Source organism: Geospiza fortis, unplaced genomic scaffold, assembly GCF_000277835.1.
Source record: "Geospiza fortis unplaced genomic scaffold, GeoFor_1.0 scaffold41, whole genome shotgun sequence".
NCBI lineage: Eukaryota > Metazoa > Chordata > Aves > Passeriformes > Thraupidae > Geospiza > Geospiza fortis.
Genome location: NW_005054299.1, coordinates 4,952,524 through 4,964,520, shown reverse-complemented (window position 1 = coordinate 4,964,520; position 11,997 = coordinate 4,952,524). Strand labels below are relative to the sequence as shown.

General features: G+C 43.2%; 1 protein-coding gene across 1 annotated transcript; it reads left to right on the top strand.

Moving 5' to 3' along the window:
- The first annotated feature begins 15 nt into the window (after positions 1-15).
- On the top strand, positions 16-6,176 carry SERTAD4 (SERTA domain containing 4). Its single transcript, XM_014308810.2, has 2 exons — positions 16-295; positions 3,240-6,176. The coding sequence occupies exons 1-2, from the start codon at positions 74-76 to the stop codon at positions 3,987-3,989; spliced, it is 972 nt and encodes a 323-aa protein (XP_014164285.2). The 5' UTR covers positions 16-73; the 3' UTR covers positions 3,990-6,176.
- Positions 6,177-11,997: the final 5,821 nt, after the last annotated feature.

Genomic DNA, 11,997 nt, shown 5'->3' with positions numbered 1-11,997 from the left:
CTCACACCGGCCCCGGGTCGGGCTCTGATCGGGAGAGGGTTCATTTCTGATCGCCGCGAATAGATGCGAAAATATGCGGCGGCGTTCTCCTGTAGCGCGAAGGGAAATGAAAAGTATTTTGTTTGGAGAACCTCCGGCAAACCGCATGTCATTTGTCATATCTGATTTATTACCCACAGGATCACATTACAGGGGAATTTCAAATCCTGTAACAACATCCAAGATCACATACTTTAAAAGGAAATATGTGGAAGAAGAGGATTTTCATCCGCCACTCAGCAGCTGTGCGCATAAAGTACGTTTTCTAATAGTCATTATTTTTACTCTGAGTTTCAGATGCTTAGTAACACTCGATTGACCCATTTCCAGAAGGCTGAAATACTCTGCTGAAATTAGGAGAATGATCCAGCTGTTTGCTCAGAAACAAACAGTTGTCACTTCTTCACATTTATTGTTGTATTGTCATCAATTGCAAAAGAAGCAAAGGCGTTTCTGCATTAATAACAACTGCAAATGGGGATGCTGAGAATAACTTTTTTTTTCTTATTATTTTGTTCTTAGCTAGTTCATGCCATGCTTACAGAAACAGATCTGTAACAGCATTTAAACAACAGAAAGGAAGAACATAAGTAAAATATTTCCCACTCATATAAAACTTTCTTTCCAGAGGGGAAAATAGTAAGAGGTTCCATATACCCCTCACTGGTCACAGATCCTCTAAAAAACCAGAATGGCTTGGAAAGCGAGTACAAGTTCCCTCAGTATTTAATCATGTTTATTAAAAAGCTAATAACTCCCAAAACCAGATTAGTAAATGAAGGATTTTTTTTTTGGTGAAAGTTGCCAGGGGAGAGATTAGAGCAAACGTTTCCCAGGCCAGTGAATACATAAATTGAAATCTGACTCTTTTTTTGCGAGGTTTTATGCTCCTCTTCATTAAGGGCTCAGTTCTGCATGGAACTGAATGACTGGGGTGAAATGCTTAAGGCTAGCTCATGCCTTGGGACACCATCCTTACCTTGTTGACTCCCACCTGGCCCACGGAAGTCGAGTCCCACCCATGTTCTCTTGGCAATGGGGGAGGGATTTCTATGGAGGAGAAGCAAGCATTAATGCTGAGCTCAGTTTCCAAAGACCTTAGAGTAGTTGAAGGAATTTTCAGCTACAAATAGAGTTGTCTGGAAATAAGTACCTGGACCAGAAAGGTAAAAAATTATTAATTTCAGAAGATGTCTGGTCTGCTGCCAAAGCAGTGAATAAACAGCACCAAGGGTGTTGAAAAAAGTTCTCTGGTTAGTGAGTGTCTCACACATGTCACATTGCTCTCCCAATTTTCAGCCAGGCTTTTTTTTTTTTTTTACAAGATTGTTGGATTTTTGTATCAGTAATTAATTTCCTTACAAAGAGGGGGAGGAGGAATAGTTATTTAGTCTTTTCTAACAGCAAGAAGAAGCAGTTGTAGAAGCATTGGTAAGCTAGACCCAGCTACTGTTTTGTCGTGTTGTTTGCAGAGGTGTAGCATGTCAGAAACTCTGGGTCACCAATTTCTTCCATTCAGCCCAAATACATTTTCTTCTTTACAGCACTGAGCTCTGGCACAGGGAGGATGCCCACCAGGTTTCCTTGAATTTCTTACTTGTTTATACCTCTGCCACCCAGTAAAGAGTTATGTTCTGAGATTACTTGTCCCATAGAGCGTATGGTGGTTGGGCCTGGGGCCTCTCTCCAGAGGGCTGCTGGCAAACACGTAGAAGAAAGCCTCTGACAACTTGTTCCTACTGGTGTCCCTCCAGTACATATCTCCAGGAGCATCGCAGTTCAAGGCTTACTTGTTTGCTCCAGGCTTTTATGGCTTCACTGACTGTTGCTGCAGCAGGTACAAAGGACGCAAATGAACCTATAGGCTTAATATAATTTAAAATGAGTCATTTATTATAGAAAATTACTCTCTCTAACAAAGAGCTTCAGCTGTGAACTCATATGAAATTATGGCCAATTTTTGTTTTTATGAGGCACTGTGCTGCTTCTAAGCCTCGCAGACATGACCAGGCTGTGGAAAGAGCTAGAGGGCTGAGGAGAGCTGAATGGATGTGAAAAGCAGCTGTGCTTTAAGCTCTTTTAGTCCTCATAGCTACGACTTCCACTCTGCAAAAATGCTGTAACCATGTGGGAAAGGGAAGAATGATCAAGCCATAGATGGGGGGATTTAGAGCAGTCTCTCTTTGTGCTGTGCTGCTCTCCTCCTACGCGAACCAAATTCTTACTAAAAATGAAAATCAGTTACTAGTGCTTACAGTAGCATGCATTGCCCCCTCTCTTATTTTGATTCCCAGGGTAGCGATTGCAGTGCAGAATCCAGGGCCTCCCAGGGGCAGTAACCTGCTCATGCTGCCCGTGCTGAGAAAGGGAGTCCTGGAAGGACCATGGAAGGGAGAACAAATCTGTGGGCGTAGAGCCAGGATTTCTGCAAATCCCTGTCCTCCCATCGTTTCCTGACCTTATCCCTGCCTATCTGCATTCCCACCGGTCCTGTAGAGCACAGGGCGTAGCACACAGGCCAACAGCTGCTCTCCAGATGCTGGGATGCTTTGAGATGGGTTTCTCCCTGCCTGCCTCCCTGCATGCACTTCTGTGCACAAGAGCAGTGTAAGAGCCTGGCAAATGGAGACCTCCTGGCTGGAGGGCCCCTTCCACTGGCAGCAGATGAAATGCTCCAGCACTTGCTGTGTGAGGCGATGGCTGCTGGCTGCCTCTTGCAAACCTTGGCGCCGCAGGAAGGACCCTTGCTTGGCTTCAGAGCTTTGCAGAAGCCCCACAGGGGATGATGGAATTGGGTCCATTTGCAACAAAAGGCCCCCCTAGCCATCACTGGAGCAAAACTGCACAACAATTTTATGTTCTAATCCCAAATGTAATTAAAGAGCCAGATGTGTGCATCTGGATTTCACTCTCCCACCTTGGATTTCTGCCCTGCAATTGCCTCTGTGGTGTAATGCTCAGCTACTTACCTCCTAAGCTCAGCTGTTACCCCCTAAACATGGGGGAATGCTGTGGCTGAGAAAAAGCAAGTCCCCAGCTACAAGGATGTGCAAAATGAAAAAAAGCCAGCTTTAGATAACTCAGGAAAAGAACAGAAAAGTAGTGACACAGAGGGAATACTTTGCTTCATTTCCTTTGTCATTGTCTGGAACAAAACTGGTTCCCTTCAGTTCCATATCATGTGTTTTTTGCATTTTCAGACGATCTCTGTGTTTGAGGAGCGGGCCCATATTCTCTACATGTCTTTGGAAAAGCTGAAATTCATTGATGATCCTGAAGTCTACCTGCGCAGATCCGTCCTCATCAACAATCTCATGAAGAGAATCCACGGAGAGATCATCATGCAGAACAACTGGTGCTTCTCCACCTGCTCCTTCAGTGGCGCCTCCCCACAAGAGTGGTTTGTGCCTCAGGACTGCCCATACAGAAAACGCCTTCGGATGGCAAAGGAGGAGTATGAGAAGCTCCACATGTGCTGCTTCTATCAAGAATGTGGCAGTCACTATTTAAATCTACCCTACTCTGTTAATGCTAGTACAGAAAGTAATTCCTCTTCTTCTTCTTCCTCCTCCTCCTCCCCTCCCATCTCTTTGCCAAGCTGTTCCCAGCAGGTGGATTATGAAGTTGGCAGTGCACCTTCTTACAGAAATGATGACCAGATACCTGCTAATGAAATATTCATCACTAATGGCAGGTCTCACAGTAATCAGGAAAAGGCAAAATTTAATGACAAGAGTGGAGGTAATGAACCTGAGAGAGAAAGCATCACCCTAAACTGTGAACCTGTAAGAGGCACCCATGCTCTTGAATGTAAAGGCAAATTTTATGACTATTTTGAGACTGGATGTAATGACAAGAGCAACGTAAGTGAATCTTGGAAAAAATCCTTAAGGAAAAAGGAATCTTTACCAAGTAATAAAATCTGCTGCAACAAAGGAAGTAAAATATGAGGCATCTTTCTTGCTCTATTGAAGCATGCACAGCATGTTCCTTCTCTATCAAATTTTTATTTTGAACAGATTTTTTATAGTTTTCTACGAATGGTACAATCATGCCACAAACGTGACGCGTAGAGTGGAGAGCAGATTGCGTAAAGAGTCTCTGCCACCTGCATCAGCAGCTATTTATAAATGTGGAGACTTCAGAAAGAACACAGTTGCATTGCTGCTGAGCACTGTAGTCTGTGCAGCCATGGTGGAGCACTCGTTGCTGAAAATGCCAATCAGCCAGATGGGGAAAACATATCGTTTTACATATCCCCGCCCCCAAGAAGTCTGCCATTAATTAAGAAGAACCTCCATTATGTTTACCAAGGAATTAGAAGTCTGGTAAACAAATTGATGCTACCAGCAAGGATGATGTGCTCCTTGTAACTCAGTATTCATTCTGACAAAGGACTGTCTTCGTGGATTGGGAATAAACCATCCTTATGTTTTGTAGTGATACTCTTGAATTCCTGTATTCAGCGTCTTGTTCAACTGACAAAATAGGACATAGCATAAAGAAATAACCTGTTTATGGAATCTTAATCAGAATCAGACATGCAGCTCAAGTACTTGCATGTTTTCACCTCGGCTGTAGTAACTAATGAGGTTTGTTGTTACACAGAGCAGGTTTTTTTTTGGTGCCTTACTTTTTGTCTTAATTTTTGCCAGTGTGAAAATTAAGTATGAATCTGATACAGCAGGGATTTAACCTAAACAGAGATTAAAAAAGAAACCCACAGGGTGGATCAATATTATTAGAAACCTTTAACCTTTGAAGTACTGAGTTCAACTTCCTATTCAAACATCTCTGTTCTTCCTTTTTGATGCTCAATTGCTTTTTGATTTGCCATCCTTAGGAAGGGATTTAAGAAACAATAGAGAGATGTCTCTTGTAAACAAGCATTCGATGCTTGAGTGTTTCTATGGCAACTGTCTGTTGCTGGGGCTCTTTTTTTTTTCTTCTTCGTATAATGAAGTTCATGACCCAGTGGCATGTTTTATACTTTGTTCTGTTTCACATAATTTCTCTATTTTAGATTGCAAAAGCATGCGGGAGTTTTCTATGACTTTTGCCGTTGATTTAAAAAAAGACAAGAAGGCAAAAAGCACAATGTTAATTAATAATGTGGCGATAAAAGCAGTTTTATCTGAATGAATGTAAAGGGTTTAATTTTAAAAAAGAACATTTTGGAGATTTCAGTGGCTGAGGACAACATTTAGCCATCCCTAGGTAGACTGATTGCAAAAGTGTGCTGTGTAAAATGCCCAGAAGACATTAGTTGGGGTTGGACCAGAAATGAGTCTTAGATTCACCAAATTAATTAGTTCCCACAGTCCCTATAACAACTGGCAGGATGTGCTCAGCAAAATAGCCACATCCAGGCCACAGCTGACTCATAAATAGCTGCCTGTTCCCACAGCATCTTGCACTGAAGTGACATCTCTGCTTGCTTCTTGCCCAGAGGGTGAAAATCACCTCTCTGCTGGGGGAGCAGCCAGCTCAGTGCAGGGCAGGAGTGTCCCCAAGGGGGACAGCCCCAGGCTTGGCACTGGAGTCAGATAGGTCTCTGGGTCTAAGAGCTCCTGCTTTGGGTTTCATGGGTTCAGCTGGAGGAGTCCTGGGCCATGGTTATTTTGGGTAGCAAAATACATTTGCAAACTGTATGGTCTTTTTCAGAAAGCCCAGTGGTCACAGGGAAAAGCTACCCCCCAGCCAAGGTGACCACAAACACAGCAGGATATAAATCAATGGTAACCTTTATGAAGTCAAGTGAATTTAAACTGATAAGTTTGTAAGGGTTATCATTGGGAAAAATGACAAATAAAGAAAGTACAAGTCCTACCTGATTTCTCCAAGACAGAAGCTTTTTTATTAATAATAATAATATTAAATATAGATCTCATTCATACAGTGTATGAGTAGGATCATCATTTAGACATTTGTCCACAAGGACCAATTTTTTAAAAAACCTGATTTTTCTTGTGTTATATCCAGATAGTCTAGTAATGTCTGCTCTTTTCCAATATTTGATAAACGCTTGATGTTTTAAGCTTAAATATTAGATGCTTGTATACTAACGTGTTGTTGTAGTAAAGTGAAATTTCCTTGATATATATTTATTAAAATGACCAAAATTCATTTTAATTTTACATCTCCAATGGCTACTGGGTCCTTTCCCCCATGTTCCCCTCCCTCACCAAAGAAAACACCATTTAATCAAACTGCTCCCTGCTCTAGAGATTGCACTGACTGTGCACTGGGTCTGTGAGGGAGCTCAGCCTTGCCAGGGTTTCAGGAGCATTTAGGACACTCTGAAGGTGCACTGAGAAGCAACAGATTCTCTGTAGACTTGCACGTACAGCCAAGGAAAACACCTGGCCAAATGCTGCCCAAACCACAAATCAGCTAACACTTTTGGGGGGACTGAAAGCTTTTTGACCCTAAAGGGCTCCTTGGTCTTCCAGAACAAGCCTACACACATAACCTGTTGCAGAGGCTTCTCAGTTGAATTTGCACAAGCTGAAGTGATGGATCAGCAGATCTTTGTCTACTCTGGCCTCTATAATGGCTTCTTTAGTTCCAGAGACTAAAGATTAATGGGTTAATCTGGAAATTAACCTGTAACAGCTCTAGAGAGTGTTACTATCATCAGGGTCTGTATGGGAGGAAATGCCATCTAATGAAAGTTGCCCTACAGGTAAGTGGGGCTTTATGCCTTTCTCTGGACCTTGCCTCACAAAATAATAGCAAATACTGAAAGTAGATGTATTGAAATCAGGAGTCCACTGAGTTATCCTGCTGGGCTCACAAGAGACAGAGGTATTCCACATTAGAAAAGGGCGGTGGAAACACCCTTGTCCCATCCCCAGAAAAGCAATAGACCTTGACAGGATCTCCATCCTGGGCTAGACTGAATGGACTTAAATTCAATTTGATTTATCGCATGTGAAGACTGTAAGCCTGATAAGCCTTTTCCCCACTGCACACTCCAGTACTAAGGACATTTTCTAGTATCAAAAATTTTCAAGAAATAGTTCTTTTACAAGATTATATGAATGCCTTTTGTCCGTATGTCCCCCACATAACTGCTAAATGAATGCTCCTGGACTTGATCCTGGCCTACCTGCCAGGAAGAGCTGGACAGAAGCACTTCTCTCTAGGAAGATTGTTTTTCTCTCTATCATGAGGCACTTTGCTCCTAGAGTGTACGACTGTACAGTACTGTGCCTTTCAGCACATGCCAAACAGCAACCAAAAAAAAATGTTTCTGTTGTCACATCAATTTTGCTGTCGCTAGGAACAGAAGTGTCATCTTATCTTCAGGATCCAGGTAATACATTTCACTTGGAAATGCACAGTTCATTTGAGTTTAAAAAATCATGTTTCTTTTTCAAAGCACGTGGCATAATATCATTGTGCTTCATGTATACTCACTACTTTTGGTAAAATTTTACTATTTTTACTGTATTAGGTAATCTGTTGAAACAGCTTAACATGGGTACTGAAGCATCCTCAGCACTCAGACAGCCTCAGCTGGCAGTGATGTGCAGTGCCAGCAGAGCAGCTGGTTCTGCAGGGAAAACAGCCACAGCCTGAGCCACAGAAATGAAATGCTTCTTTCAGTCCTGAAGGTGTTACGCCCTTAAGCAAAATTGTGGCAGAGACTTCTTTCACATTTCATTTTCCTGCATGCCCTCCATCCTCCTTTTACACCCCTCATCTACCATCTGTCCTTTTGTGTCCCACCATCATGATGACCATGACATGCTGCCAGGGTGCCACGGTGTGTGCCACCACCCTTTGGATTTGTGCAGGGGAAGCAGGGAGCTGGTTCAGAGCCACAGCATGAACTAAGGTGGTGTTTAAACAAAGTAACCAGGTGGCTGCTCTGGTCCCCCTGGAGCCTTGTGCCAGTTGTGACCCCCCACACCTAAATGACTTTTCCAGCTGCCTGTAGCTCAGATTGCCACTACAGAGTTATCTGGTGATAAGAGGTGAAGGTGATTTCTAGCCTGCATTTGACTTGTGTCCTTTCATTGCCTTCTTGAGCAAGAGGTGTAGCAAGTGCAGTGGCTGCTTACTCATGCCAGGAACCTCGACAATAGAGGTTTCTTAAGTTTTATCACAAAAAAAACCCCAAAACCAAAGGAGTCAGTCACATCAGGGAAAGGTTTAAATTGCTGTGAGGTAAAGGATTTCATCTGGTGTTGCACTCAGTGAATATAACTCTCACATGGAGGCCTCCCAACGGGACCTGACCTTTTACATTGTCCATCCCTTGCTTTGCAACCTCTAAGACAGGGGCTGCCCTCGCTTTCTGGAGGTCACCATTTGGGCTCCTCAGTACTGGTATGAGCTTTTCTACAGCTGCACAAGGCACCCCAGAGGCTTTTCCTGGCAGGCTGTGCAGAGCCTGTTAAAACATCATAGCCAGGAAAGTTTTTCAAAGGATCCTGCTGGAAATGTTAGGAGATGCGAATCTTCCACATCCCATATAACAGCCAAGCCGCTCAGTCACAACTACTTGGAATACACAGTAATTTCCTGTGTTTTTTCAATCTCACTTAAACTTCTCTGACAGATGGGGAAAGATGACTAAACCAAGGGAGTTTACAAAAGTTCGTCTTGTGGTGTTTGCAAACTGTCTCTGTGAGGTCCATTTTCTCTAATGTAAACACAGCCGTGGCTGGGTGCCGAGTGCCTTTGCAGCAGCTAATCCTGCTCAGCTTAAGGCTGCTGAGACCAGGAGCACCCAGGCAGCCAGTCCACCCTGGGGGCTGACCATGAACCAGCCCTGGGGCTGAGGGATGTTTTGGGGAGACCTTCCCTTTCTGGGCTTTAAACAGCGTGAAGCAAAGCAGCAGTGGCTCTAAGAGCAGACCAAGTTTACTGTGCCGGGTCAGAGGCTTTCCAAGGAGCCTTGGGTCAGGTGTGGAAGGTTAGATAAAACTCCAGGGTAATAATCATGTGAAAGCAATTGCCTTTGGAGCTGTAGTTGGCCTATTGTTGCTCTCCCTAGTCTTTAAATCACTGCCAGGAAGCGAGTACACCTTGGGGAAAGGGGGGTTTCAGTTCTTTGGCTTTGCAGAAGTGGTGCAGAGTATGCAAAGCTTTTTCACCAGCTCCAGCTGAAAGGGCAGGTAGGCAAATGTTTTAACTTCTTTATTGCTCAAGTTCCCCTTGCTGAGGAATGCAGGTTGTGTGAGGAGGAGCCGCGAATGGGTGGTCTGTGTACACTCAGAAATACGCATGAGCAGAAAACCCCAAACACCAACAAAAACCCCAAAGCAGAGAGATGCTGAGTTTGAGAAGTAACTCATCTTCTATAGCTAGTAATTCTCAATTAATCCAGCATCACTCTCCAGTTTACTGTGGAGAGCATTTATTTTGTCATACTGGCATTGCAGCAGGACAATAAATGGTCTGTCTGCTCAAGGTCAGTCCCTTTACAGTACCTCCTGCAGTGGTGCTTTCCCTGTGGAATACCCCACGAGGCTCATCCTTCTGTCTGCTGCTCTGTGTCTGCCTCCTGAAACCACTAGAGGCTCAGGTCCTTGCAGAGGAGGATGATGGACTGCCAGTAGCTGCTGGTCTTCTCTCCTGAATGAAACTGGTCAACAAGCTCAGAGGGACCCCACAACATCCTTCTACCATCCCCTCACTGCCTTATATTTCTGATACACTATTTTCCCTCGTGAACTATGACTGGTGTCAGTGGTCTCTAGCAGTTTGCTGGTTGGTATTTCAGAGATTTTTGCAGCTGGGTGATGGGTAATGGGACCCTTAGCTGGCATGAGATAACGCTGTGCTATTGATTTTTGGAGAAATTGTGCCTGGTCCTATAAGCTAACCACTCACACCTTTGGTTATTGTTGCTTTTGTCTTTTCCTCATTTTCTTAATCAGAATAAGTTTTGAAAGACAATCCTTCTCTTCCACCCCACATTTTGTGGGACTGGCTAGTCTGTATTTACCTCTTTTAGTAAGGAAAAACCTCTGCCAGTGGGAGTTGCAGTTGTGCAGCAGATTGTTTTCAAATCCAGTTTTATTCTTAAACTCCAAAATGGTTTGTGTCTCTCGGTGTATGTGTAAAACCTGTGCTCTATTCCTTCATAAATGCTAAAAGCCCTTGTAATTTTTTTCCCCCACTCCATCCATTGCTTTTCCAGGGCAAAATCCTCTGTATTTTGGTCTATGAGCAGGTCCCACTAACCAGACTCCTCATCCTCTTAGTGATATGGCTGCCATGGGGCCAATTATTTCTTTGAGTACAGTAGTGTGTGTTTGGCTGTAAACACAGTTGTCCTTTATCTTTCTTACAAACCATCAGACAGTGAACATAAATCTAAGTGTTGCTACATTCTAAGTGTAATGTACTTTCAGCATTGTTTTCTTCAAACTTATCTTCTGTGAGTCCCAACAAGTATTGCTAAAACCACCTGCATATCCTAATTACTGTTAGTATTGTAATTAGCATTAGCCTGAAAATAAAATTTGACTAATTGTTAAATCTTGAGCAGCCTATGTTTTACCTGTGGAGGCTGAATATGTATTATTCCTTCTCTGACCCCTTCCTCTGTGTAACAGATTGGTTTCTGGCTTACCAGCAGACTAACTGGCATGATGACAAATCTCATTTTGTCTTTTCTGAAAGAAGTAAGGCACAAAGTGTTAATGCAATCCTGTATCTCCATTGAAAGATTGCTCCAATACTGAAACTTTAAAATAACCTGTACAGGCATCATGGGCATGAAGAAAATCTTAAAATACAAGTAGGGCATAAGCTACTGTCAGATCACTTTCCTTACTCTGCATGCAGGCTGAGACACGGATTTTCATTGTATGAATTTATCCACCCATTGGAAGTGCCTGATTGCTAATAGTGAGGCTTAAAGATGACAGCTTTTGAGGTATTTCACCGGTGACCATTATAAAAAAGGCATTCAGCTATCAAGCTTGCCCTCTATTCCCAGTGATCCTCTGAGCCTCTCAAGCTGCTGCTGGTGGACCCCAGCAGTACCCTTCCAGCTGCCAAAGCTCCTTTTTCCCCAGTGAATATTTCCATATGCTATCAGTATCCATATTTCTAGGCTCTAGAAACACAGGGACATGACAAACTGTCTTTTAACTGAATATCATCATAAATAATGGAAAGGCAACCAGGCTGATAATTTTATTCTTTTAGTTGTGAATAGAGGAAACCTTTTTTTAAAAATTACTATTATTTGGGAACTTAATTTTAATTTATATAATGCAACCCCTGGATTGTTATGAATCTGACACCCATGCACTAAAAATCCTTCATGATCACACAGCCCTACCCTGGTGGGTGCCAAAATCAGAACCTCGGCAGAGCCTCTGAGCATTGAGTGGATGTTTTCCCACACTGCCTCATTTTTCCCCTTTGCACAGAAGTGCTGAGAAGAGGGGGATGGTACCTGAGAGAAAAATGTAAATCATAGCAACCTGACTGTCAAGAGGGTATCACTTTTTATTTCCTGGCTCATGTTCCCAGCGACAGCGGAGCTGCAATATTAAATTGTTTTGTTTTACCTCTCGGCTTGGTTTACCAGTGCCAGAATAGTTGCAGCCCCTCGAGCACAGAGGTAAGGGGACCTTGCAACTGAAAGCTTGCCTGGAGGTTTTGTTCCCCTTTGATAGGTCGGGCTGGCTCTCATTGCAGGAGCAGCTGGGAAGAAATAATTAGCATAACAAAGAGCTATATTATAGTATTGCATTGTGCATTTGGAGCCTTCACATACCTTCACACGTTCGGTTACATGCTACATAAATCTGAATTCCGGGTAGAAATGGAAAAACACAAACTGAAAAAGAACTCAACCTTTAAAGTGAAAATAATTGGAATACTCTAACTGCAAATGCAGAGCCCCCCTCTGTTTTGGGCACAGCAGCCGTACTGGAGTGCCAGTGGCTGTCCATGTGGCTGTTTGGAATGCATGGCCAAGGAGAG